The 27,251-nt window shown below is 42.0% G+C and overlaps 1 protein-coding gene across 1 annotated transcript in view; it reads right to left on the reverse strand.

Annotated features, from left to right (window-relative positions):
• Window positions 1-27,251, reverse strand: part of SHOC2 (SHOC2 leucine rich repeat scaffold protein) — a 366,282-nt gene that overhangs the window by 37,303 nt on the left and 301,728 nt on the right. Inside the window, exon 7 of the mRNA XM_053692996.1 lies at window positions 18,426-18,543. Within this exon, the coding sequence (XP_053548971.1) occupies window positions 18,426-18,543 (118 nt within the window). The remainder of the gene's footprint in view (window positions 1-18,425; window positions 18,544-27,251) is intronic.

The following is a 27,251-nucleotide window of genomic DNA, read 5'->3' on the forward strand; positions in this document are numbered from 1 at the left end:
ATTCCCCCGCTGAAGTTACCTCTCTCTTCAGTCATGTGTGAGAACAGCAATGGATCTTAGTTACAACCTGCTAAGATCATAGAAATCACAGGCAGATTCTTCTATTTTTCTGCCTGGAACAAAATAGTACAACTCCGGTACCATTTAAAAATAATAAACTTTTGATTGAAGCAAAATAACAGCTACATTTCACCACTTTCCTCTTACTACCTCCATGCTTGTTGAGAGTTGCAAGAGAATGACTGGATATGGCAGTTGGGGGAGGAGCTATATAGCAGTTCTGCTGTGGGTGATCTTCTTGCAACTTCCTGTTGGGAAGGAGAATATCCCACAAATAATGGATGATCCGTGGACTGGATACAACTAACAAGAGAAATATCTTTTTAAGGATTAACTTCCCTTTAGTAGAAATATATATAAACCTCCATATTAACTAATGCGTAGAACTCTATATTTTCTTAAACATAATAGTAATATACCATGCACAATATACTGTAAATTCTATAAAGGTTTAATCCCTAGCACACTTGTAGATCACAAGTTCTGTCCAAGCTCCAGCAGTATTAGATTTATTGAGAAAGCTGTTGATCAATCATCGGACTAGACTTTATGTACAATACTAATGGAGCTTTATAACAGAAGTTCCTTTGTTTGGGTCAATGAGAGAGATATTTATTATAATATCAAGGATATTTATCACCATCCCGTATTAAGTTATTCATAACTGTCCAAATTCTTCTGTTTTAGACTTTTCCTTTTGTCTTATCTGAGGAGTCAAAACCTTTTAACAGCCTTTTCCTTTAAGAAATTGAAAGCTAATTGTGGAGCTTGATAGTTTCCACAATTTTTAGCCAGATATTTTTCTACTGTGGGGGAAGGGCTGTAAGAGGGCTATAACAACAATAGATATACATAAGATTGTGTCCCTTGTATAACATATTGCTCAGAGAATATCACAAAAAAACAGCAGCTTCCCTTTTTATTCCCAAACGTTGCTGAACAGTGCCAATATCAGAGGGCCTTTCAAAGGCTTAACACATATGCACACCGCCTTACCTTCACCCTGTGTACCACAGGGACTTACACCAGCGGGTTCCTATCGATTCTCCCGACAGAACTGTATGACCTGGTGCAGCCTTGCTAGTTTTCCCTGTATCAGCCGAAGAAGATCCTCATAATGTGCCTAACAGTTACTAACTGTAACCGCACTTCAGCAGATTCAATGCGCTTGGGATGGTTAGCGATGGCGTCTGGGCATACTGTGCAGAGGCCGACCGGCCAATAGCCGATGTGAGAACTTCCGCCCGCCAGGTCCCACCAATGTGGGGCTTCCGAGTATCCGAGCCGGGCAGTGGGAACGCGGCCAAGGAAACAGGCGAGACGACAAGTCCTGGGCTTATTGTAGAGCTGTGGGAGAGCGTGGACAAGCTGAACGCACACAGTATGTGCTTGCTCCTCCCACCAGAAGTCTCTCTGCTGCCAGTTGCTATGGAAGCCTGAAATCTTAGCTCCCAGCTTAAAGACCTTCAAGTGGGGCATCTGAAATAAAGGAGTTGGTTAACTTAATTGCTTTAACCCTATCCTGGATCTTTTCAAGAGGAGTGTCTGTCCGAATAGACATCAAAACAGTATGCCACCGCACTGGTGACAAGTAATACAAACCGCAGGAAGTTGTAAACTGACGTATACACATTCCCTGGGTACCATTGACAAGACTCCTTGATAGAGTCTGCTATATCTTGGAGAAAAGGGCTTTGTAAAGTTTACTGAACTCATTAGGATTGACCACGCCGGAGATGTCAGAGTCGTCCAGGGTAGCAAAAAAACCTGCTAAAGTAACAAACGGAGGTTGCAAGCTTAAACTGAAAGAAAACACGTTGGTAGTATATAAAGGGGACATCTCAGACTCTGTCTGTGTAATTCCTTTAATTGATACTGAAGTATTCTCCACTTCAGGTTTCAGGGAAGAAAGTTCGGGATAGCTACTACTGTATCAGCAACATTCACTGATTAAATACATTTCCTCAAGCGTTTTCCCTGCAACATAGGAAAAAACAGGCAATGCATCAGATATCGCTTGAATGATCTTAGGAAGCAATGTCCTGCCAAGTAACTCCAGGTGGAGTTTGTGAGGAAGTGCAGGGTACTGCATGTGTGGGCTATAAAATTGTTTGGACAATTGTGGAGATTTTTTTTTTATTCCTATAGTAAAGTTCTCTCACAACCTAGGGGACAGAGAAAAGGATTGGTGGTTCCACATTCATTTCAAAACCACTCTTGCTCACATATGGGTGAATAATCAAATAAAAACTAACATAGTAAAAAAACATTACTGTCACTTTACATTTTTAAAGTGTAAGTTCTTTATTTAAGTGTGCCAACATGGTTGAATAGGTACACGATACAACTTCTTTGATACAACTTTTTTTATTTACATGTGCCAACATGTTTGAATAGGTACACAATACTGAAAACCCCCTCTACACCTCAGCTTAACCTAGCTGAGGTGCCTGCCAGCCCTTCTGCACAGTAATATTCCGGACTCGGCTGAAGCGATGTGCGGTCCATTCTCTTTCAAGAGCAAACACTCAGGGTTAAATCCTCGATGCCTTCCGTTACCCGGAAATGCTAACAAAGTGGTGCACAACTAAATTGGCGCCACACCTAACTCCGCCCATCGTGGGCGTTAACATAGTTATCTCCCGGTCGCCATTAGTATCTGTACTAGGTGGAACCGCCAGGAGCATAATAACGGACTGACCAGCTTCAGATTGGGCAGCTGCTAGTCAGAGTGTAAAAATGTTAACATTTCAACCACCTCACGCTGAGCTTGCTCTATACAGTATAACTCATCGAGGTCTTGGCAATATGTGATCTCCCGGTCAGCTATTATTAAACCGCTGGGAGATGAGAACACGTCCCATTCAGCCCCAGTGCCTGCGTCCAACTGTCCAAGGTGTCCCCTAAGACTCTAGGTGAATCTACCTCGTCTCAAATTTAATGAGATTTGAATAAAAGATAAAGTGTCCAACCTTTCTTCTGAGTTTTTACTTCAATCCCCAGAATAAAGTCAGCACTTACCTCATCTTCTGCCTGACAGCCAAGGCAGTTCCCAGGTTTGAGAGGTCCTCTCCCTCACATGGACCTGTAAATAAACAAAAGGCTTGAGTAATATCCCTCAGATTTTCTTGGTAAGGGCAGCATAAATTACATGGGAGGCACAGTGAGAATTATGTCCCACAAGTTCCCATTGCTCTAAAGCCACCACTGCTCTACTGAAGAGACTGATATGGACTACGGCTACACCCCAGAACAAAGCAGCACAATCTTGTACCACTTAGAAAAGATTCTTCAATCAAGAGTTTATTATTTTTTAACACCTAACTTTACCACCTCCTTGCACTTAACGTGGGCAAAGAGAATGACTGGAGTGGGAGGGAAGGGAGGAGCTATTTAACAGCTTTGCTGTGGTGCTCTTTGCCGCCTCCTGCAGGGCAGGAGTGGTATTCCCAATAGAAGTTAAGATGATCCGTGGACTCATCGTGTCATTAAAAAGAAAATAGTTTATAGAAACAAAACCTTCCGGGAGAACAACTAAAGGTCCACTTTGTGCATAGGCTCAAATGGAGGAAATTGTAAAACTCTCAAACCTAAACAGATTCCATTGATGAGAAGTCAGCCTTATGACAGGTCTGTTTTCAAACCAGAACTTCAACAAAGGCTTGAATATCTGGAAGTTTAGCAAGCTTTTTATGAAATAGAAAGGAAAGCACAGAAATGTGACTCTTCAAAAATACTGGTCAACAGACTAATATTTGACACCTTGCAAAAATTGAAGAATGCAATGAATTCTAAAGAAATGCCAAGAATAATCTCGCTGAGCACACCAAGAAAAGTCAACCATTAGGATCTTATAATACATTTTCCTCGTAACATGTTTAACAGCCTGAAACAGGGTATCAACCAGAGTCAGAAAAACCTCTTTGAAGAAGAATTAACCATTTAACTTCCAAGCAGTGAAGTTGAGAGATTGAAGATTTCGATAAAAGAAGGGACCATGAGTTAACAGGTCTGGACACTGAGAAAGATGTCATGGTAGAGCACTGGACATCTGAACCAGATCTGCATACCAAGTTCTGTGAGGTCACGCTGTTAGGATTGCTTAAGTACGTTCCAGTTTGATCCGAGCAATCACCCTCGGAAGAAGCACAATAGGAGGAAAGGGAAACTAGATGGAACGGCCAAGGAACCACTAAGGCATCTATCAGTTCTGCCTGAGGATTCCTGGACCTCACTTGATGGCCATCGGCAGAGTATTTTCCCATGGCGGGAAACTAAGCTAACCCCTTCTATACACTATACATGAGTGCAAACAAGCCCACGCTGATTACGCAGAGGCCAGACACTGCATACCCCATAACTAAACACCCACACCCCTCCTCGGCACTCTTATAGCGCTCCTGACACCTATCAGTGCCGAGACACAGAGATGGAGCGATAAATTTTAAATGTATGCTTACCTGATAAATTAATTTACTTTTTTTCATAATTCATTTAGGTTTTCAATCTGAATAACGAAAGAAATTTTTTGTTTTTCATGTCCCTTTGAGCAAACTTCAAGTGCAGGCTAAAAAAAAAAAAAACACACACAAAAACGTCAAATAGCACATCTACAGATGCATGCACAATGAGTGTAAGGAATAAGCTCTAAAAAAATACAAAAAGCTCAAAAAAACCCCCAAAAAACATACACTCACATAAGCCGACACACGCTAACCAGAAAGAACGTAAAAAAACAAAAAAAATAACACGAGCGTAAAACCGACGCAATATGGCATTCGAACAGTACTCGCCAACAAAAAATGTTCTACTGGACTTACCATAAGCAGCAGAAACTGCTTCCGGTAGATATCCAATCTAGTGATGTATGTGTAACAGCAGAGGATACAAATAAAATCAACAGGAGGCGGCTAGGGAATGGTCCCTGCAATGCCTGTGGTAGGCTTGTGACTAAGTTCCATAGGGTGTTCTTGTGCCACTACCCATACTCCAAAGCCATCCCTCTGTCCAAATAGTAGCTCTCTGAGGGGAAAACTGGGTCTTAAATCCGTCTGATCACCCTTCTAATAAACACCTCGAGCACCTTTCACCTTCCTCCTGTGATGGCAAAGACAAGCATAGATTCCAGTAAGGTTGAATGGTTTTAAGGGCTCTTGCAGTTTTGGGATCTCTTCCTCCGCCTAGTGCCCAGGAGTATAAGTCCCAGGAGTCATGGATTGTGGTATCTCACCACCTTTAAGAAATCAGCAGCTGCTTCAATACAAAACCTGGCACAAAACCTTAAAGGGGACACACCAAAAGAGTGACACACATTCAGCGACCTAAAAATACTGCCTGCATAAAAGTCTCACTACACACAGCTATAATCCTGTCCCAGCTATAATTAAAAAGATGTTCCATAGGGTTACCCTGTTACTTGCATGCTGTCCTCTGGCTATGATGTACGCTTGAAAACTATCTACTGAAAATTTGTGGGCTGTATGAGTGAAAGAGGAACTTACCCAGCAAACACCCACTGCACTGTGCTTACCCAGATGGTACAGTAGAGAGCCCATCCAGTATTGTACTAGACAGGAGATGATATACTGAGTGAGTACGTCTACATGGCCAGACAGGAGGAGGCTGAAGGAACAGTCCCATAACCACCAGCGGCAGGCATGTGACCACAACTCCCGCAGGAGAATTACGTTGCACAGTCAGTACTCTCCTATGCCCATCTCTTCAAGGATTCACCTTATGAGGGGTACACAGTATTAAAGATCCACCTTCTTCTTAAATAATATTATGAGCACCTCACTCTTCATCTGCTCCTGCAGAGGCAAAAAAATACTGGGAGGTACAGGGAAGCTTTGTTATACAATGTTGCAAAACACTGCTGTCAGAGTACTAAAGACACGTGCACACTTCTGAGCTCTTAAGAGCCTTCCTACTTTTACTCTTTAACAAAAAGATACAAAGATAAAAAAGCACATTTGATAACAGTAGTAAATTGGAAAGTTGTTTAAAATTGCATGCTCTATCCAATTAATTTTGACTTTACTGTCAATTTAAAGAGTTTTTTGTTTTTTTTTAATCAGTGCCAGATGCTGCCACATTCACATCACCACACCAGAGAGCTTCTTTATTTTCTATGGGAGGCCGCTGATATCCCATTGAGACTATTTCTCGTTTTACCCTTGAGGAGGGGGTTTTAAGAATTTACCCCTAGGAAAAGGTAAACAGCAGAAGGCTGACATCAAAAGAGGTTATTAAACTGCTGGGCACCACTACAACATCCTGGTCAATACCCTGCACATTTTTTGTTTTTTCCTGTCTCTCTTTAAAACCATTGTTACTATTACCCCTACTGGTGCTGGCGGCTCAAGCACCACATCTTTATACCACTGGGTGCAATTCTTTGAGCTTAGGTATGATGGCACTGACAAAAAATGGTGTGCATTCACAATTCAGGGACGTAGCTGGTGTTTGATACCTTTATTTTGTACTTCAGTTTAGCTTGTAATGGTACAGAGCAGGAGCTTCTCTTTTTCCATTGGCTGCGTTACTCTATTAGCCACATGGCCTTTTTTATACAAGTTATGTAACATTTAAATTGTGTATAAAATCTGCAAAACACAATTTATGCTTACCAGATAAATTACTTTCCTTACGGAGAGGGAGAGTCCACGGCTTCATTCCTTACTGTTGGGAAAACTATACCCAAGCTCCAGGAGGACACTGAATGAATAAATAGGAGGGAACAAAAAGGAAGAGGCGGACCCTATTCCGAGGGCACCACAAGCTGCAAAACTATTCTCCCGAAAGCTGCTTCAGCCCAAACAAAAACATCAAACTTGTAAAATTTTGAAAAAGTATGTAAGGAGGACCAGGTAGCAGCCTTACAAATCTGATCCATAGAGGCCTCGTCCTTAAAAGCCCAAGAGGAAGCCACTGCTCTAGTAGAATGAGCCGTTATTCTCTCAGGAGGACGATGTCCCGCTGTCTCATAAGCTAAGTGGATGAAACTCCATAAAGGGACACTGAACACAAATGTTTTTCTTTGGTGATTCAGATAGAGCATGCAATTTTAAGCAACTTTCTAATTTACTCCTATTATCAATTTTTCTTCGTTCTCTTGCTATCTTTATTTGAAAAAAAAAAAGGCATCTAAGCTAAGGATCCAGCCACTTTTGGTTCAGTACACTGGACAGCACTTGTTTATTGGTGGGTGAATTTATACAACAATCAGCAACAACCCAGGTTGTTCACCAAAAATGGCCCGGCATCTAAACTTACATTCTTGCTTTTCAAATAAAGATACCAAGAGAATGAAGAACATTTGATAATAGGAGTAAATTAGAAAGTTGCTTAAAATTGCATGCTTTATCTGAATCACGAAAGAGACAATTTGGGTTCAGTGTCCCGTTAACCAAAAAGATAGGGAAGTCGAAGTAGCCTTCTGCCCCTTACGCTTCCCCGAATAGACAACAAAGAAGAAGATTGTCTAAACTCCTTAGAAGCCTGAAGATAAAACTTTAAGGCGTGAACCACATCCAAATTGTGAAGTAAGCGTTCCTTCGATTAAGGATTAGGACACAAGGAAGGAACCACAATCTCCTGATTGATATTGCGATTGGACAGAACCTTAGGAAGAAAACCTAATTTAGTACGTAAAACTGCCTTATCTGCATGAAAAATCAGATAAGGGGGCTCACATTGCAAAGCAGAGATCTCAGAAACTCTGCATGCAGAGGCAATAGCCAATAAAAAGAGAACCTTCCAAGATAACAATTTAATGTCAACGGAATGCAGAGGCTCAAACGGAACCTGTTGTAAAACCTGAAGAACAAGATTAAGGCTCCAAGGAGGAGCCCCAGATCTAAACACAGGTCTGATCCTAATCAGAGCCTTAACAAAGGACTGCACGTCTGGAAGCTGAGCCAGTCTCTTGAGCAATAAAACCGACAGGGCCGAAATCTGTCCCCTCAGGGAACTAGGAAAAAGGCCCTTCTCCAGCCCATCCTGGAGAAAAGATAAGATCCTGGCAACCTTAACTTTGAGCCAGGAAAAAACACGCTCTTTACACCAGAATAAGTAGGTCCTCCACACCTTGTGGTTGTTACGCAGAGTAACTGGTTTACAAGCTTGAATAAGAGTATCAATGACACTCAGAGAAACCTCTTTGTTAAGACTAAATCTCAAAGCAGTCAGTCACAGAGAATCTAGATTTTGATTAACAAATGGACCTTGTATCAGCAGGTCTCTGCGACAAGGTAACTTCTACGGAGATGATGACATCCCCACTAGAGCCGCGAACCACGTCCTTCGCGGCCACGATGGAGCAATCAGGATTACTGATACACGCGCGCCTGCTTGATGCGGGCCACCAGTCGAGGAAGAAGTGGTAATCGAGGAAAAAGATATGAGTTTAAACCTATAGGGCACAACTAGTGCATCTATTAGATCCACTTGGGGATCCCTTGACCCGTACCTGGGTAGCTTGGTATTGAGACGAGACGCCATGAGATCTATCTCTGGCATCCCCCACTTGCTGCATATCTCTGCAAACACCTCGGGATGGAGAGACCCCTCCCCTGGATGGAAGGATTGCCTGCTGAGAAAATCCGCCTCCCAGTTGTCCATACCTGGAATGTGGATCGCTGACCGCGAACAGCTGTGGGCCTCTGCCCACTCCAGAATCTGAGATACTTCCTTCATCGCCAAGGAACTTTTCGTCCCCTCCGATGGTTGATGTAAGCCATCAAGGTTATATTGTCTGATTGGAATCTGATAAACTGGGACGAACCTAGAAGTGGCCAAGCCTTCAAGGCCTTGAAAATTGCCCGTAGTTCCCAAATATTGATCGGGAATGAGGACTCCTCCTGAGTCCACAACCCCTGTGCCTTCCTGGCACCCCAAACAGCTCCCCATCCAGATAGGCTTGCGTCCCTAGTCACAATCTCCCAGGATGGTCTTAAGAAGCATGTCCCTCGGGACAGATGATCTGGACAGAGCCACCAAGAGAGCGATTCTCTCGACCGGCTGTCTAATACAATCTGTTGAGACAGACGCAAATGATCGCCGTTCCACTATCTCAGCATGCACAGTTGTTTTAGGAACTGAAAGTCTTCCCTGTGGATTGGAACATGAAGATAAGCGTCCATTAGATCTATAGTGGTCATAAACTGGCCTTCCTGAATTAAAGGAAGGATGGACCTTATCGTCTTCATCTTGAAGAAAAAGACACTGAGAAATTTGGTTAAGCCCTTTAGATCCAGAATTGGGTGGAAAATTCCCCCCTCCTTTGGGACCACGAAAAGGTTTGAATAAAACCCCAAACCTCTTTCTTCGATAGGACAACAACTCACAAGGAGGATAGATCTCGAACGCACCCTAGAAAGGCATCCCCCTTTTCTGGTCTGGTAGACAGATTCGAGAGAAGGAATCTGCCCCTTAAGATTTACCATCTTAACCAGCACAGGAAAAGTCAAAGGATCTTTCCCGTCTTCATAAACTATGTCTAATTTAGGTATCATAGGTTCTTCAGGCAGCGAGGCCTCTGGAACCTCTAACGCAGACAGAACCTCCTTAAATAAAAAACGCAAGTGCTCAATTTTAAATCTAAAGGACTGTTCCTCCGCAGCAGGAGGATTAGACGCTAAGGACTCTGACCCAGAGAGTTGACCCTCTGAAGCTACAGAGGTTAACTCATCATCGGATAACTGGGACATAATATCTAACTCCGATAAATATTTAGATGACTCCGGGTCAGGAGAGCTATGTTTAACCTTTCTCTTGCGTTTGTTTGAGTGAGGTAATGCCTCGAGGGCCACAGACATCGCCGTTAGTAACTGAGTGGCAAAGTCCGCAGGAAGAAGGCCCCCTCCAGATGGAGGATTAGATGTGCTACGGGGAACTGCATGTGGAGTGGATAATGTAGCAAGGGTAGTAATCTCACGGGACACAGAGTCCTGACAGGTAGACGGCTCAGAGGGACTAAGAGCCTTAGCAGGCTTGTCTCCCTTCTTAGACTTTATAACGGTGTTAAGGCATGTGGAACATTATATTGTGAGGAGGCCGTGGTTTTCCTGCCCGCTAAATTAACAGGTATGATTTAGTACAGAAGGAGTACCTTTTAACATGTCAAGAGTCCTCCATAGCTCAGGTTATACCCACAGAAGGACACAAATAATGTTTTTTTATTATAGAAAACTGCACCTTTATACTCCCAATGGCTGGGGCACTCACCACCTCCTAGACCCAGACAGTTAACAGAGGAAACTCTCTCCTCAGGTTCAAGTTTCAGCCGGAATGGAGGAAATGAACATAGACCTCCTGTTATTACAAGTACAGCAAGTAATACTTAAAAGTGAAACCTAAATAACAATACAGTGATAGGGGAACAGCGCCAAAAACTATAAAATAGTGTACAGGCTCACCCCCAATAAAATGGACAATTGCCTAACAAAATTGTACAGAAAGATATAATAATAAAGAGGTGGGAAGGAGCGCCCAAAAGAAGGACTTTATAAAGCAATATCTATTGGCCTTTTTTTGCGGTTAATTATTGTCATTATTGTTCTCTTGTCCTTTGTGCTAACCTCGTGTTTGAAATAATAAGTGCGAGACCCATTATAAGCGTGTACTCATTTTCACGCTTTTCTCCTGTTGTGTACTTAAGCCCTTGTTTTGGGCACTCTTTCCCACCTCTTTATTATTAAAAGTGAAACCCGTTTGTTCCAGCCAAAAAACATAATTTATGCTTACCTGATAAATTCCTTTCTTCTGTAGTGTGATCAGTCCACGGGTCATCATTACTTGTGGGATATTAACTGCTCCCCTACAGGAAGTGCAAGAGGATTCACCCAGCAGAGTTGCTATATAGCTCCTCCCCTCTACGTCACCTCCAGTCATTCGACCAAGGACCAACGAGAAAGGAGAAGCCAAGGGTGTAGTGGTGACTGGAGTATAATTTAAAAAATATTTACCTGCCTTAAAAAACAGGGCGGGCCGTGGACTGATCACACTACAGAAGAAAGGAATTTATCAGGTAAGCATAAATTATGTTTTCTTCTGTTAAGTGTGATCAGTCCACGGGTCATCATTACTTGTGGGATACCAATACCAAAGCAAAAGTACACGGATGACGGGAGGGATAGGCAGGCTCTTTATACAGAAGGAACCACTGCCTGAAGAACCTTTCTCCCAAAAATAGCCTCCGAGGAAGCAAAAGTGTCAAATTTGTAAAATTTGGAAAAAGTATGAAGCGAAGACCAAGTTGCAGCCTTGCAAATCTGTTCAACAGAGGCCTCATTCTTAAAGGCCCAAGTGGAAGCCACAGCTCTAGTGGAATGAGCTGTAATTCTTTCAGGAGGCTGCTGTCCAGCAGTCTCATAAGCTAAACGAATTATGCTACGAAGCCAAAAAGAGAGAGAGGTAGCAGAAGCTTTTTGACCTCTCCTCTGACCAGAGTAAACGACAAACAGGGAAGACGTTTGTCGAAAATCTTTAGTTGCCTGTAAATAAAATTTAAGGGCACGAACTACATCCAGATTGTGCAAAAGACGTTCCTTCCTCGAAGAAGGATTTGGGCACAAGGATGGAACAACAATCTCCTGATTGATATTCCTGTTAGTGACTACCTTAGGTAAGAACCCAGGCTTAGTACGCAGAACTACCTTATCCGAGTGAAAAATCAAATAAGGAGAATCACAATGTAAGGCTGATAACTCAGAGACTCTTCGAGCCGAGGAAATAGCCATTAAAAATAGAACTTTCCAAGATAACAACTTTATATCAATGGAATGAAGGGGTTCAAACGGAACACCCTGTAAAACGTTAAGAACAAGGTTTAAACTCCATGGTGGAGCCACAGCTTTAAACACAGGTTTAATCCTGGCCAAAGCCTGACAAAAAGCCTGAACGTCTGGAACTTCTGACAGACGCTTGTGTAACAGAATGGACAGAGCTGAGATCTGTCCCTTTAAGGAACTAGCGGATAACCCCTTTTCTAAACCTTCTTGTAGAAAAGACAATATCCTAGGAATCCTAACCTTACTCCAAGAGTAACCTTTGGATTCGCACCAATATAGGTATTTACGCCATATTTTATGGTAAATCTTTCTGGTAACAGGCTTCCTAGCCTGTATTAAGGTATCAATAACTGACTCAGAAAAACCACGCTTTGATAAGATCAAGCGTTCAATTTCCAAGCAGTCAGCTTCAGAGAAGTTAGATTTTGATGTTTGAAAGGACCCTGAATCAGAAGGTCCTGTTTCAGAGGTAACGACCAAGGTGGACAGAATGACATGTCCACCAGATCTGTATACCAAGTCCTGCGTGGCCATGCAGGCGCTATTAGAATCACTGATGCTTTCTCCTGTTTGATTCTGGCAATCAATCGAGGAAGCATCGGGAAAGGTGGAAACACATGAGCCATCCTGAAGGTCCATGGTGCTGTCAAGGCATCTATCAGGACCGCTCCCGGATCCCTGGATCTGGACCCGTAGCGCGGAAGCTTGGCGTTCTGTCGAGACGCCATGAGATCTATCTCTGGTTTGCCCCAACGTCGAAGTATTTGGGCAAAGACCTCTGGATGAAGTTCCCACTCCCCCGGATGAAAAGTCTGACGACTTAAGAAATCCGCCTCCCAGTTCTCCACTCCCGGGATGTGGATTGCAGACAGGTGGCAAGAGTGAGACTCTGCCCAGCGAATTATCTTCGATACTTCCATCATTGCTAGGGAGCTTCTTGTCCCTCCCTGATGGTTGATATAAGCTACAGTCGTGATGTTGTCCGACTGGAACCTGATGAACCCCCGAGTTGCTAACTGGGGCCAAGCCAGAAGAGCATTGAGGACTGCTCTCAATTCCAGAATGTTTATTGGAAGAAGACTCTCCTCCTGATTCCATAGTCCCTGAGCCTTCAGAGAATTCCAGACAGCGCCCCAACCTAGTAGGCTGGCGTCTGTTACAATTGACCAGTCTGGCCTGCTGAATGGCATTCCCCTGGACAGATGTGGCCGATAAAGCCACCATAGAAGAGAATTTCTGGTCTCTTGAATGGAATGAAGGACACGGCATGCACTTTGAAGTTTTGTTAACCTGTTCTCTGTCAGGTAAATCTTCATTTCTACAGAATCTATCAGAGTCCCCAGGAAGGGAACTCTTGTGAGTGGAAAGAGAGAACTTTTCTCTTCGTTCACTTTCCATCCATGCGACCTTAGAAATGCCAGTACTATCTCTGTATGAGATTTGGCAGTTTGAAAGCTTGAAGCTTGTATCAGTATGTCGTCTAAGTACGGAGCTACTGAAATTCCTCGCGGTCTTAGTACCGCCAGAAGAGTGCCCAGAACCTTTGTGAAGATTCTTGGAGCCGTAGCCAGTCCGAATGGAAGAGCTACAAACTGGTAATGCCTGTCTAAAAAGGCAAACCTTAGATACCGGTAATGACTTCTGTGAATCGGTATGTGAAGGTAAGCATCCTTTAAATCCACTGTGGTCAAGTACTGACCCTCTTGGATCATGGGCAAAATTGTTCGAATAGTTTCCATCTTGAACGATGGAACTCTTAGGAATTTGTTTAGGATCTTTAAATCCAAGATTGGCCTGAAGGTTCCCTCTTTTTTGGGAACTACAAACAGATTTGAGTAAAACCCTTGTCCTTGTTCCAACCGCGGAACTGGATGGATCACTCCCATTAATAAAAGATCTTGTACGCAGCGTAGAAACGCTTCCTTCTTTGTTAGGTTTGTTGACAACCTTGACAGATGAAATCTCCCTCTTGGGGGAGAGGATTTGAAGTCCAGAAGGTATCCCTGAGATATGATCTCTAACGCCCAGGGATCCTGAACATCTCTTGCCCAAGCCTGGGCGAAGAGGGAAAGTCTGCCCCCCACTAGATCCGGTCCCGGATCGGGGGCCCTCAATTCATGCTGTCTTAGGGGCAGCAGCAGGTTTTCTGGCCTGTTTGCCCCTGTTCCAAGACTGGTTAGGTTTCCAGCCTTGTCTGTAGCGAGCAACAGCTCCTTCCTGTTTTGGTGCAGAGGAAGTTGATGCTGCTCCTGCTTTGAAATTACGAAAGGAACGAAAATTGGACTGTCTAGCCTTGGCTTTGGCCTTGTCCTGAGGCAGGGCATGACCTTTACCTCCTGTAATGTCATCAATAATCTCTTTCAAGCCGGGCCCGAATAAGGTCTGCCCTTTGAAAGGAATATTAAGCAATTTAGATTTAGACGTAACATCAGCTGACCAGGATTTTAGCCACAGAGCTCTGCGTGCCTGAATGGCGAATCCTGAATTTTTAGCCGCAAGTTTAGTTAAATGTACTACGGCATCTGAAATAAATGAATTAGCTAACTTAAGGAATTTAAGTTTGTGTGTGATGTCATCTAGTGTGGATGATTGAAGTGTCTCTTCCAGAGACTCAAACCAAAATGCTGCTGCAGCCGTGACAGGCGCAATACATGCAAGAGGTTGCAATATAAACCCTTGTTGAACAAACATTTTCTTAAGGTAACCCTCTAATTTTTTATCCATTGGATCTGAAAAAGCACAGCTATCCTCCACTGGGATAGTGGTACGCTTAGCTAAAGTAGAAACTGCTCCCTCCACCTTAGGGACCATTTGCCATAAGTCCCGTGTGGCGGCGTCTATTGGAAACATTTTTCTGAATATAGGAGGGGGTGAGAAAGGCACACCGGGTCTATCCCACTCCTTAGTAACAATGTCAGTAAGTCTCTTAGGTATAGGAAAAACGTCAGTACTCGTCGGTACCGCAAAATATTTATCCAACCTACACATTTTTTCTGGGATTGCAACTGTGTTACAATCATTCAGAGCCGCTAATACCTCCCCTAGTAACACACGGAGGTTCTCAAGCTTAAATTTAAAATTTGAAATGTCTGAGTCCAGTTTATTTGGATCAGAACCGTCACCCACAGAATGAAGCTCTCCGTCTTCATGTTCTGCAAACTGTGACGCAGTATCAGATATGGCCCTTGCATTATCAGCGCACTCTGTTCTCATCCCAGAGTGATCACGTTTACCTCTTAGTTCTGGTAGTTTAGCCAAAACTTCAGTCATAACAGTAGCCATATCTTGTAATGTGATTTGTAATGGCCGCCCAGATGCACTCGGCGCTACAATATCACGCACCTCCTGAGCGGGAGATGCAGGTACTGACACGTGAGGCGAGTTAGTCGGCATAACTCTCCCCTCGTTGTTTGGTGAAATATGTTCAATTTGTACAGATTGACTATTTTTTAAAGTAGCATCAATACATTTAGTACATAAATTTCTATTGGGCTCCACTTTGGCATTAACACATATAGCACAGATATCTTCCTCTGAATCAGACATGTTTAACACACTAGCAAATAAACAGCAACTTGGAAATACTTTTCAAAGTAATTTACAAATAATATGAAAACGAACTGTGCCTTTAAGAAGCACAGAAAAATATTATAACAGATAAAATAATTAAGTTATAGCATCAATCTTTGTCAGAATATACAGTTTTAGCAAAGGATTGTTCCCCTCAGCAAATGATAACTAACCCAGGCAGCAGAAAAAAAATACACAAATAAACGTTTTTTATATCACAGTCAATACAATCAGCACAGCTCTGCTGTATGATTACTTCCCTCAAAAAAGACTCTTGAGATCCCTGAACTCTGTAGAGATGAACCGGATCATGCAGGAAGAAAATGAACCTCTGACTGAGTTTTTCTGATGCATAGTGAAAGCACCAAAATGGCCCCTCCCCCACACACATAACAGTGAGAGGGATCTGTGAACTGCTCTAATTTAAATCAAAACTATTGCCAAGTGGAAAAAAAGTGCCCAAAACATTTTTTCACCCAGTACCTCAGAGAAAAAAACGTTTTTACATGCCAGCAAAAAAACATTTTACCTCAATAATTAATTGTCATTTAAAACCTATTGCAAGTCCCTGCAAAATAGGTTAAGTCTATGTATACAGTTTAAAAGCCAGAGAAGTACCATTTCCCAGAAAACTGAAGTGTAAAATATACATACATGACAGCCTGATATCAGCTACATCTACTGCATTCAAGGCTGAGTTTACATTATAACGGTATGGCAGGATTTTCTCATCAATTCCATGTCAGAAAATAATAAACTGCTACATACCTCTTTGCAGATTAATCTGCCTGCTGTCCCCTGATCTGAAGTTTACCTCACTCCTCAGATGGCCGAGAAACAGCAATATGATCTTAACTACTCCGGCTAAAATCATAGAAAAACTCAGGTAGATTCTTCTTCAAATTCTACCAGAGAAGGAATAACACACTCCGGTGCTATTATAAAATAACAAACTTTTGATTGAAGATATAAAAACTAAATATATCACCATAGTCCTCTCACACATCCTATCTAGTCGTTGGGTGCAAGAGAATGACTGGGGGTGACGTAGAGGGGAGGAGCTATATAGCAACTCTGCTGGGTGAATCCTCTTGCACTTCCTGTAGGGGAGCAGTTAATATCCCACAAGTAATGATGACCCGTGGACTGATCACACTTAACAGAAGAAACACACAGTCTATCAGCCCAGGGAAAAGAAAAAAAAATCACACAAAGCAGCATGTAAATAATTAATAAACTGATTAATTAAATCCAACTGTTCAATAAAGCCCCTTCAGAGGATATTAACCCTGGATCCTATCAAGGTATACTGTGACCCTGTTATAGCGTTTTATGTGTAAAAATTGAAACAATCTTAACTCTAGGATCCATGCTGTGGAACAGAACACAGCCTCTCAAGTGTGACAGTCTTATAGCAGCGCTCCTGACATGGACTTGAGTGAGAGAAAGCAGGCAGTGAAACTTATCAACACTGATTGCTTAGGAGCTGTTAGTAGTAGTCTGGATGGTTTCGCAGAAAAACTTTCCCTGCATCTCAAGACTAACTTTCATCAATACTCTCACTGAAAGGTTGACATGACTACTTAAAATTCCAGTACTATCTCAAAGGGCAGATACCCTTTTTAAGGACTCTCCAAATCTTCTGACACTTCTCTGCCACCTCCTAAAGTGACGAAAGGCAAAGAATGGCTGGGGTAATGAGGAAGTGGGAGGGATATTTAAGCCTTTGGCTGGGGTGTCTATGTCTCCTCCTGCTGGCCAGGTGTTGTATTTCCCAACAGTAAGGAATGAAGCCGTGGACTCTCCATATCTTAGGAAGGAAATTTAAATCTCCTACTCTGTATCTTGTGTGCTAAACCAAAGCGCATAATGCAGCTACATCAATTATCTGTGAATGTTCTCTACTTTGTGCGAAGGATGCAAGAATATGTGAGCTCCAAGATGGTTGCACCCAGTATGAAAATGCTGAGGATCACGACACAGCACCTGTAAAGCGTTAAAATGAGAATAGAAAGGAGCCAAGTTCCAACAAAGGAAAAAAATAAATCCAATTTAAAAAAATAAATATATTATAGTTTTCAATTTTGCCTTCAATGTTTCTTTAATAATTTTGATATAGCCTAAGGGCATTGTATTCAGATGCTTTAAGTCACTTGGGGCCCTATTCTCTAAAGCTCTCTGATATGGGGAGATTCTCTAAGATACATTGTCAGTATTTCAAGGCCCCTCAGGAATTGTTTCAAAGGCAATTTTTACCTTGGGAATAGTGTATCTCATTAAAAAATAGTTCACTAATATTAGTTATGTGAAGTATAGACCCTTAATTAGCAATATAATAGAGTAAAATAAGCTGATCATTTCTCTCCATGCTGGCGAGTGTTTGAGAATTGGGTCCTTAATGAAAACTAATTATTAGTCGTACAGCATAACTAACACAGAAACAGGAACTTTTTTACTGTCAATCCTTAAAGGGACAGTCTACACCAGAATTTTTATTGTTGTAAAAAAAGATAGATAATCCCTTTATAAACTCATTTCCCAGTTTTGCATAACAAACACCATTATATTAATATATTTACCTCTGGCATAACCTTGTATCTAAGCATTTTCTGACAGCCCCCTGACCACATGACTTTTTATTTATTATCTATTGACTTGCATTTTAGCCAATTAGTGCTGTGCTGACTAATAAATAACTCCACAGGCATGAGCACAAAGCTATCTATATGGCCACAGGAATTAGCTGTCTCCTGTTGTGAAAAGCAAATAAAGCATGTGATAAGAGGCTGACTGTAGTAGCTTAGAAACAGGCAGAAATTTAGAGGTTTAAATGTAACTATTAATATAGCAATGTTGTTTGTTGCAAAGCTGAGGAATGGATAGTAAAGGCATTGTCTATCTTTTTAAACAATAACAATTTTGGTGTTGACTGTCCCTTTAAGATGATTTATGTGTATCATAAACACACAAACTTATGATTCATACATTCAGTTTACACCTTACCTATTTCCTCTGGAAGATGAGTAAGGAGGTTCTCGCCAAGCCCAAGGTGTGTGAGGTTTGTAAGATGTCCAATACCTCTTGGTAATGTTGTTAACTGGTTATTAGTAAGGACCAATTTCTGATGAACCACAAAACAAAAACCCACATTATAAACAGGTCAATATTTTCAAAACAAAGCAAAGAACTATGCATGTCTGACGTTTACCAATAGGTTTATCAAACTAGCAGTAGGATTACTTGGAATAATTTAATTTTAAAGGATAGTCTAATGGAAAAATATGCTGCTCCAATTCATTAGTGTGTATTAAATTCGGCTGTAGTGTCCCAGAGTTCCAAAGCAGGATATGGCCAATGAGCCGCTTAAAATTAAGAGCAGCATATGCATGTAGCCACCAATCAGTATGCAAAAGGACATAATTGCTAAAATGACATTAATAAAATTACAGCATTTTTATTTCTCCCTTAAAAAGGGCCATGAAACAATTTTTTTCTTTCATGTTTCAGAAAGAGCATGTAATTGTATACAACTTACAATGTACTTCTATTATCTAATTTACTTCATTCTCTTGAGATCCTGTTTAAAAGCATATCTAAATATGCTCATACGCAACTGATTGGTGGCTGCACAAAGATGCCTCGTGTTATTGGCTCATCCATTTGCATTGCTATTTCTTCAACAAAGGATATTTAAAGAATGGATTAAATTGGATAATAGAAATAAATTGAAATGTTTAAATTGTATCGTCCATCTAAAATCATGAAATAATTTTTTTGGGTTTCATGTCCCTTTAAAAGTAAGGAAATATCAAAATTGAAATGCGCACGGTTACATTTAAATATAAAATAGAAACATTTTTGCAATATATCTCCATTAGCAAAAATGCTTCTAGTAAAAGTTATTATGGATTTTCTGGTGCGTACACACACATCTTGTGCACCAGTATTCCAACACCATGCCTGCTTAGAAAGCTGGTGGTGTGTATTGGTTCTGAGCCCACACAGAATGTGTGTATGCTGCAGAAAAACAGTAATAACTAACTAGAAGCATTTTTGCTGAAGGAAGTATATTGCAAAAATGCTTCTATTTCATATTTAAATGCATTCAGGGACATTTCATTTTGGAACTTTCTATACCTTTAAAGAAGTCCGTTAAGACCTTCTCCTACACCAGGAGGAGGCAAAGACAACCCAGCCAAAGGCTTAAATACCTTCCCCACTTTCCTCATCCCCCAGTCATTCTGCTGAGGGAACAAGGAACAGTAAAAGAAATATCAGGGCGAAAAAGGTGCCAGAAGAAAACAATTCAAAATTTAGGGCCGCCCACCGGAGAGCACGGGCGGGAGCTGTGGACTCTCCCTGTATCAAAGGAAAATAAATGATCTGGTTAGTCAAAATTTTTGTTTTCCTTCTAAATACAGGGAGAGTCTACAGCTGCATTCATTACTTGTAGGAAATAATACCCAAGCTATAGAGGACACTGAATGCTAACGGGATGGAACAAATAAGAGGCGGCCCAATCTGAGGGCACCACAGCTTGCAAGAAACCAACTCCCAAAGGCTTCCTGAAGAAAGGCAACAACAAAAAAAAAAAAGGAACAAGAATGTTAGGAGAACCAAGCAACCACCCAACAATCAGAACCATAGGATCCTATGTCAGAGACCCAAAAGAAGGCACCGTACTTGAACTGAGCCATAAACCTCCAAGGAGGCTTGTGTCCCACAGACACCTAGAACCAGCGAACACACTCCTTCACCGCCCAGGAAACAAACTGTCTACTCAGATGAAAATAGACAGAACCCTCAGAGTAAAATACCACAAAAAGGAGGAACCTCTTCCCATATGGACAAATAGAAATCACCCTATTAGGATGGAGATTACAGAAAAGGAAGAACGTATTGCAAATTGCAATACCTACCCATGGCACGTAAAAAAAAAAAAAAACGATCTACAGACAAATTAGGTAATTGAATAAGAATGCAAAGCTCACCCCCTGTACAGGTACAAAGGAACCCAATGCAACCCCAGAAGGATAGACCAAACCCAAAAAGGAGAAGGAAATAACATGCCGCTCCTGCCACAGGCAGGGGCCTAGCAAACAACTGAACACCTGGAAGCATAGATCTCTGGAACAGAGACACAAACAAAAGCAAAAATTGCTTGCTTAATCACCAGCCAGAAAAAGGAACTACTGCTGGAACCAACCGCAACCTTCGGCTTGCCAGGCAGCTAAGCCAACCAACGCTATCTATGTTGGCTACCCCTTCGAACAAAAATCCAGCTCATTCCAGAGGGAAGAAGCATACTCAAGGATCCAGAAGAGATCAGGACCAGCAAACTCCTCCCAACAAGGGAGAGAAAGAAGGAACACTCTAAACCATGAGAACGAGCTTGCGGCAACAAATGCTGTAACAGTTTCACTGACGCGCACTCCAGATAGGATCGTGACATTGTCACCAAAGAGACATGACCAAAAAGAAGGTTAGAACAGACCTCCTCAGAGTCTAAAGAAAAACTGCCACAGCAGGATCCAAACTAAGCCTACAGCTCGCTAGGTCGGGAACTTATCCCTTAGGCCACATAGTCCAGAGGACCTCAGCCGAGAAACTCTGTTTACTTCATACATTAGAAGAACCTCTGGATAGACAGAGCAAAGCGGATGAACGTAAAAACCATCCTATCCGAAGGAGCACGCTCAGAGAACGGATTATTGACAAGATCAGTAGCAGACCTCCACCCACCACCCAAGTTAAGACCCTTCCGACTACTCAGGAGGAACTCACAAACTCAATAATGACCAAGAGGTCCCATCTGGCATGGATCCAGAAGATCCATGCCCTAAGGAGAATTGGAAAAAGCCCTAAGGAGAATTGGAAGGAAAATGCGGATTCATATTCCTCACAAAAACACTCTCCCTACTGACAGGGAAGATGCCAAAACAGAACTGCCCCGGTGGAAAAAGAAAAAAAGAAATCCCCAATGTCGGGAGATCTGAACCCACTGGAGAGAGATATCCCCACCGGTAATACAGAAAGACTGCCAAGACAGAGTCAAACCCAGGCTAAGGTGACGACCCGACCTGGGCTGAACCCAACACAGCGTCAATGAAGGCCTGAAGGTGAAATGGAGGATAAAACCCGAAGAATCTAACTTCGTAAGCTGTAAGGCAAAGAAGCAATCTTGTCTGAAAGACCAAACCGCAACTAAAGGATCCAACCTGGCGCCACACTAGAGCTCAGTCTTGGTCCACCTCTGATCAATGGAAGAAACATCCCAATAAGTCTACTAGCCGAAGGTGGTAAAAGCCGTCAGGACTCATGAGCCACTGTAACACCTAAAAAACATAATTTATGTAAGAACTTACCTGATAAATTCATTTCTTTCATATTAGCAAGAGTCCATGAGCTAGTGACGTATGGGATATAAATTCCTACCAGGAGGGGCAAAGTTTCCCAAACCTCAAAATGCCTATAAATACACCCCTCACCACACCCACAAATCAGTTTAACGTATAGCCAAGAAGTGGGGTGATAAGAAAAAAAGTGCGAAAGCATAAAAAATAAGGAATTGGAATAATTGTGCTTTATACAAAAAAATCAAAACCACCACAAAAAAAGGGTGGGCCTCATGGACTCTTGCTAATATGAAAGAAATGAATTTATCAGGTAAGTTCTTACATAAATTATGTTTTCTTTCATGTAATTAGCAAGAGTCCATGAGCTAGTGACGTATGGGATAATGACTACCCAAGATGTGGATCTTCCACGCAAGAGTCACTAGAGAGGGAGGGATAAAATAAAGACAGCCAATTCCACTGAAAATAATCCACACCCAAAATAAAGTTTAAATCTTATAATGAAAAAAACTGAAATTATAAGCAGAAGAATCAAACTGAAACAGCTGCCTGAAGTACATTTCTACCAAAAACTGCTTCAGAAGAAGAAAACACATCAAAATGGTAGAATTTAGTAAAAGTATGCAAAGAAGACCAAGTTGCTGCTTTGCAAATCTGATCAACTGAAGCTTCATTCCTAAACGTCCAGGAAGTAGAAACTGACCTAGTAGAATGAGCTGTAATCCTTTGAGGCGGAGTTTTACCCGACTCGACATAAGCATGATGAATTAAAGATTTCAACCAAGATGCCAAAGAAATGGCAGAGGCCTTCTGACCTTTTCTAGAACCGGAAAAGATAACAAATAGACTAGAAGTCTTTCGGAAATTCTTAGTAGCTTCAACATAATATTTCAAAGCTCTAACTACATCCAAAGAATGCAATGATCTCTCCTTAGAATTCTTAGGATTAGGACATAATGAAGGAACCACAATTTCTCTACTAATGTTGTTAGAATTCACAACCTTAGGTAAAAAGTTAAAAGAAGTTCGCAACACCGCCTTATCCTGATGAAAAATCAGAAAAGGAGACTCACAAGAAAGAGCAGATAATTCAGAAACTCTTCTAGCAGAAGAGATGGCCAAAAGAAACAAAACTTTCCAAGAAAGTAATTTAATGTCCAGTGAATGCATAGGTTCAAACGGAGGAGCTTGAAGAGCCCCCAGAACCAAATTCAAACTCCAAGGAGGAGAAATTGACTTAATGACAGGTTTTATACGAACCAAAGCTTGTACAAAACAATGAATATCAGGAAGATTAGCAATCTTTCTATGAAAAAGAACAGAAAGAGCAGAGATTTGTCCTTTCAAGGAACTTGCGGACAAACCTTTATCCAAACCATCCTGAAGAAACTGTAAAATTCTCGGAATTCTAAAAGAATGCCAGGAAAAGTGATGAGAAAGACACCAAGAAATGTAAGTCTTCCAGACTATAATATATCTTCCTAGATACAGATTTAAGAGCCTGTAACATAGTATTAATCACAGAGTCAGAGAAACCTCTTTGACTAAGAATCAAGCGTTCAATCTCCATACCTTTAAATTTAAGGATTTGAGATCCTGATGGAAAAAAGGACCTTGCGACAGAAGGTCTGGTCTTAACGGAAGAGTCCACGGTTGGCAAGAGGCCATCCGGACAAGATCTGCATACCAAAACCTGTGAGGCCATGCTGGAGCCACCAGCAGAACAAACGAGCATTCCTTCAGAATCTTGGAGATTACTCTTGGAAGAAGAACTAGAGGCGGAAAGATATAGGCAGGATGATACTTCCAAGGAAGTGACAATGCATCCACTGCTTCCGCTTGAGGATCCCTGGATCTGGACAGATACCTGGGAAGTTTCTTGTTTAGATGAGAAGCCATCAGATCTATTTCTGGAAGTCCCCACATTTGAACAATCTGAAGAAATACCTCTGGGTGAAGAGACCATTCGCCCGGATGTAACGTTTGGCGACTGAGATAATCCGCTTCCCAATTGTCTATAACTGGGACATGAACCGCAGAAACTAGACAGGAGCTGGATTCCGCCCATACCAGTATTCAAGATACTTCTTTCATAGCCAGAGGACTGTGAGTCCCTCCTTGATGATTGATGTATGCCACAGTTGTGACATTGTCTGTCTGAAAACAAATGAACGATTCTCTCTTTAGAAGAGGCCATGACTGAAGAGCTCTGAAAATTGCACGGAGTTCCAAAATATTGATTGGTAATCTCACCTCCTGAGATTCCCAAACCCCTTGTGCTGTCAGAGACTCCCAAACAGCTCCCCAACCTGTCAGACTTGCATCTGTTGAAATTACAGTCCAGGTCGGAAGAACAAAAGAAGCCCCCTGAACTAAACGATGGTGATCTGTCCACCACGTCAGAGAGTGTCGTACAATCGGTTTTAAAGATATTAATTGAGATATCTTTGTGTAATCCCTGCACCACTGGTTCAGCATACAGAGCTGAAGAGGTCGCATGTGAAAACGAGCAAAGGGGATCGCGTCCGATGCAGCAGTCATAAGACCTAGAATTTCCATGCATAAGGCTACCGAAGGGAATGATTGTGATTGAAGGTTTCGACAAGCTGAGATCAATTTTAGACGTCTCTTGTCTGTCAGAGACAGAGTCATGGACACTGAATCTATCTGGAAACCTAAAAAGGTAACCCTTGTTTGAGGAATCAATGAACTTTTCGGTAAATTGATCCTCCAACCATGATCTTGAAGAAACAACACAAGTCGATTCGTATGAGATTCTGCTAAATGTGAAGACTGAGCAAGTACCAAGATATCGACCACCTCCATAGGAGGCAAAGTTTGTAAAAACTGATTTGTGGGTGTGGTGAGGGGTGTATTTATAGGCATTTTGAGGTTTGGGAAACTTTGCCCCTCCTGGTAGAAATGTATATCCCATACGTCACTAGCTCATAGACTCTTGCTAATTACATGAAAGAAATAGGTTACTGTCACATAAAACCCCAGATCCCAAAAACTTAGGATCAAAACAAGGTTTTGAAGAAAAAAAAAAAAGTCCCTAATAACCAGACCAGGTTGAGCAAGAATGTAAAAATGGACATCCAGCACAGCAGCTGGATTTGAACCATCAACCTTGGAGTTGCAATGCCGTAAAGAAAACCATCAGGCTACCCTGTACTGCTTTAGTCAGGAAAAAACTCTAGGAAAAGAGAAACAAGGATTTTTTGAGCAAAGACAAATCATAAACTCTGCACAAAATCCTCGGACCCAAAAAAGGAAGGGAACCCCTCCCCTCATTGGACCCTTCACCAACAGTTTAAAGACACCGCAAAGATTACCGTGACAAGACTCCAAAAGTCACCTAATCCAGCAGGACGGAATGAAAAACTATATTCCGGTCCCTAGGAACTTTGCTCCATATAAACCAGTATCAAGAGACCAACCCGAGACCCAAGAAAGGTCCTGTCTGTCCCTTGGGATAGATCGACCTGTTCTGTCTGGACCATAACAACTATAAAGAGCTGAAAGCGATTCCACAGATAATAAACATTGAAAATAAGCTCTATGGAAATGAGGTAATCATTACCCCGAACCGAGATCTAGAAGCCTCTACAGAAGACCATTAATCACGACCATGACGTCGATAAAACAGAAACAACCAAAGTGGCGAAACTCCAAAAGAGAGAGTCCACAAGAATCCCAAGCTCTAAAACAAAAACTATCCGAAACGGATTAGAAATTAAATCTGTTAAACTCATAAAAAAGAAATTCAAAGGGGTGTGCAAAACAAACAGGTCCTGCCTGAGTATAACACAAACCCCCCATAGAGCTCGAGACTGGGATTTATAACTATGTACATAGATGAGAAAGAAGAAGATCCAACCCTCTCCATACGTCTAAACAAGATTATCTGATAGAGAGGACTGAGATCCGCCTGACGGATCAGGACTAGGAAACTAACAGCACAAAAATCTATCTCAGAAGTAAACGCAGGCGTGCCAATATAAGTCTAAATGCCAAATCCTCTGTAGTCTGAGGAATCAAAACAGGCGATTCCGACCGCGTATGTTCTACCGCTGAAGCCTCAAAGGGAACCACACCTCCCGATAACTGATCAGGCACAATCGTCATCTTACATGACGGCCCATGTGTATGAGAGCACGGATTAACCCTTCGCTTAACCGTAGGAGGAAGAGGCAAGCTCGCCAAAGCCATAGAAATGGCCATGCGAAAACATGCAGTATCCTCCAGTGGAAAAAAAAGTCCCTCTCGGAAGGAGTAATGGCACTTAGGGGAACTACTTGTGTAGGATAAGATTCTAGGGAACGTACCTCATGGGACGAGGAGTCCGCAGAGGTAGACGGCTCAGTGGTCTCTAACATATCAACATTATTTGAAGAGAACACTCTATTGCACAACATAATTGAACAGGCTGGATTACCCGATCCTCCTCAACGTACACAGGTATCAAAATCTAAATCAGAGGAATCCCCTAGCATATCAGAACCCGTCATAATTCTAAATAAGAATATAGAACAACAAAAATAAACAACTGTCACCTTAAGCCCCCAATGGCTGGGGCACCCACTACCCCCTATGACCCAGACAGGTAGAGAAATTATTTCTCCTCCGCAGCCACTCGGTCAGGAAACGGAAATGGAAAACAAGATGTGACTACACCCAGTCACTTGGTGCTGCATGCTGGGCCACCCCTTAATAAAACTGTGTAGCTCTATAATCTGTATGTTCTGTATCAGCCTAAGAGCCTAAAAATGTCTCCGTACACATACGCAGTCAAAATCACATAACAAACATGATTAAAAAGGACCCCACTGTTCAATAATCCCCCTCTGGAGATATTAACCCTTTTCTCCATAAAGATAAAGGAGTCCCACTGAGACCCTGTCTTTCATCGTTAACAAGTGTGTGTAAAATGAACCGATCTTACCAGAATCCAATCCGTGGAACAGCAACACGGATCTTCAAGCTTGAAAGATAATAGCAGCGCCTCTGACATGGACTTGAGTGAAGAAAGCAGGCAGTGAAACTCGTCAACGCTGATTGCTTATAGGAGCTGTTAATCTGAGTCTGGATGGTTTTGCAGAAAGACTCTCTCTGCATCTCCAGACTAACTTTCATCAATGCTCTCACTGAGAGGCTGACAAGACTACTTAAAACTCCAGTTCCATCCCGAAGGGCAGATACCCCTCATAAGGAACTACTCAGAAAAATTTCCGACAATTCTCTGCCAACCTCCTGTGACGAAAGGCAAAGAATGACTGGGTGATGAGGGAAGTGGGGGAGGTATTTAAGCCTTTGGCTGGGGTGTCTTTGCCTCCTCCTGGTGGCCAGGTTCTATATTCTCACAAGTAATGAATGCAGCTATGGACTCTCCCTGTATTTAGAAGGAAAATAAATTATTTCTTAAATGTAATTGGCAAGAGTCCATGAGCTATTTACAAACTTTGCATCCTAC

Source organism: Bombina bombina, chromosome 9, assembly GCF_027579735.1.
Source record: "Bombina bombina isolate aBomBom1 chromosome 9, aBomBom1.pri, whole genome shotgun sequence".
NCBI classification, from domain to species: domain Eukaryota; kingdom Metazoa; phylum Chordata; class Amphibia; order Anura; family Bombinatoridae; genus Bombina; species Bombina bombina.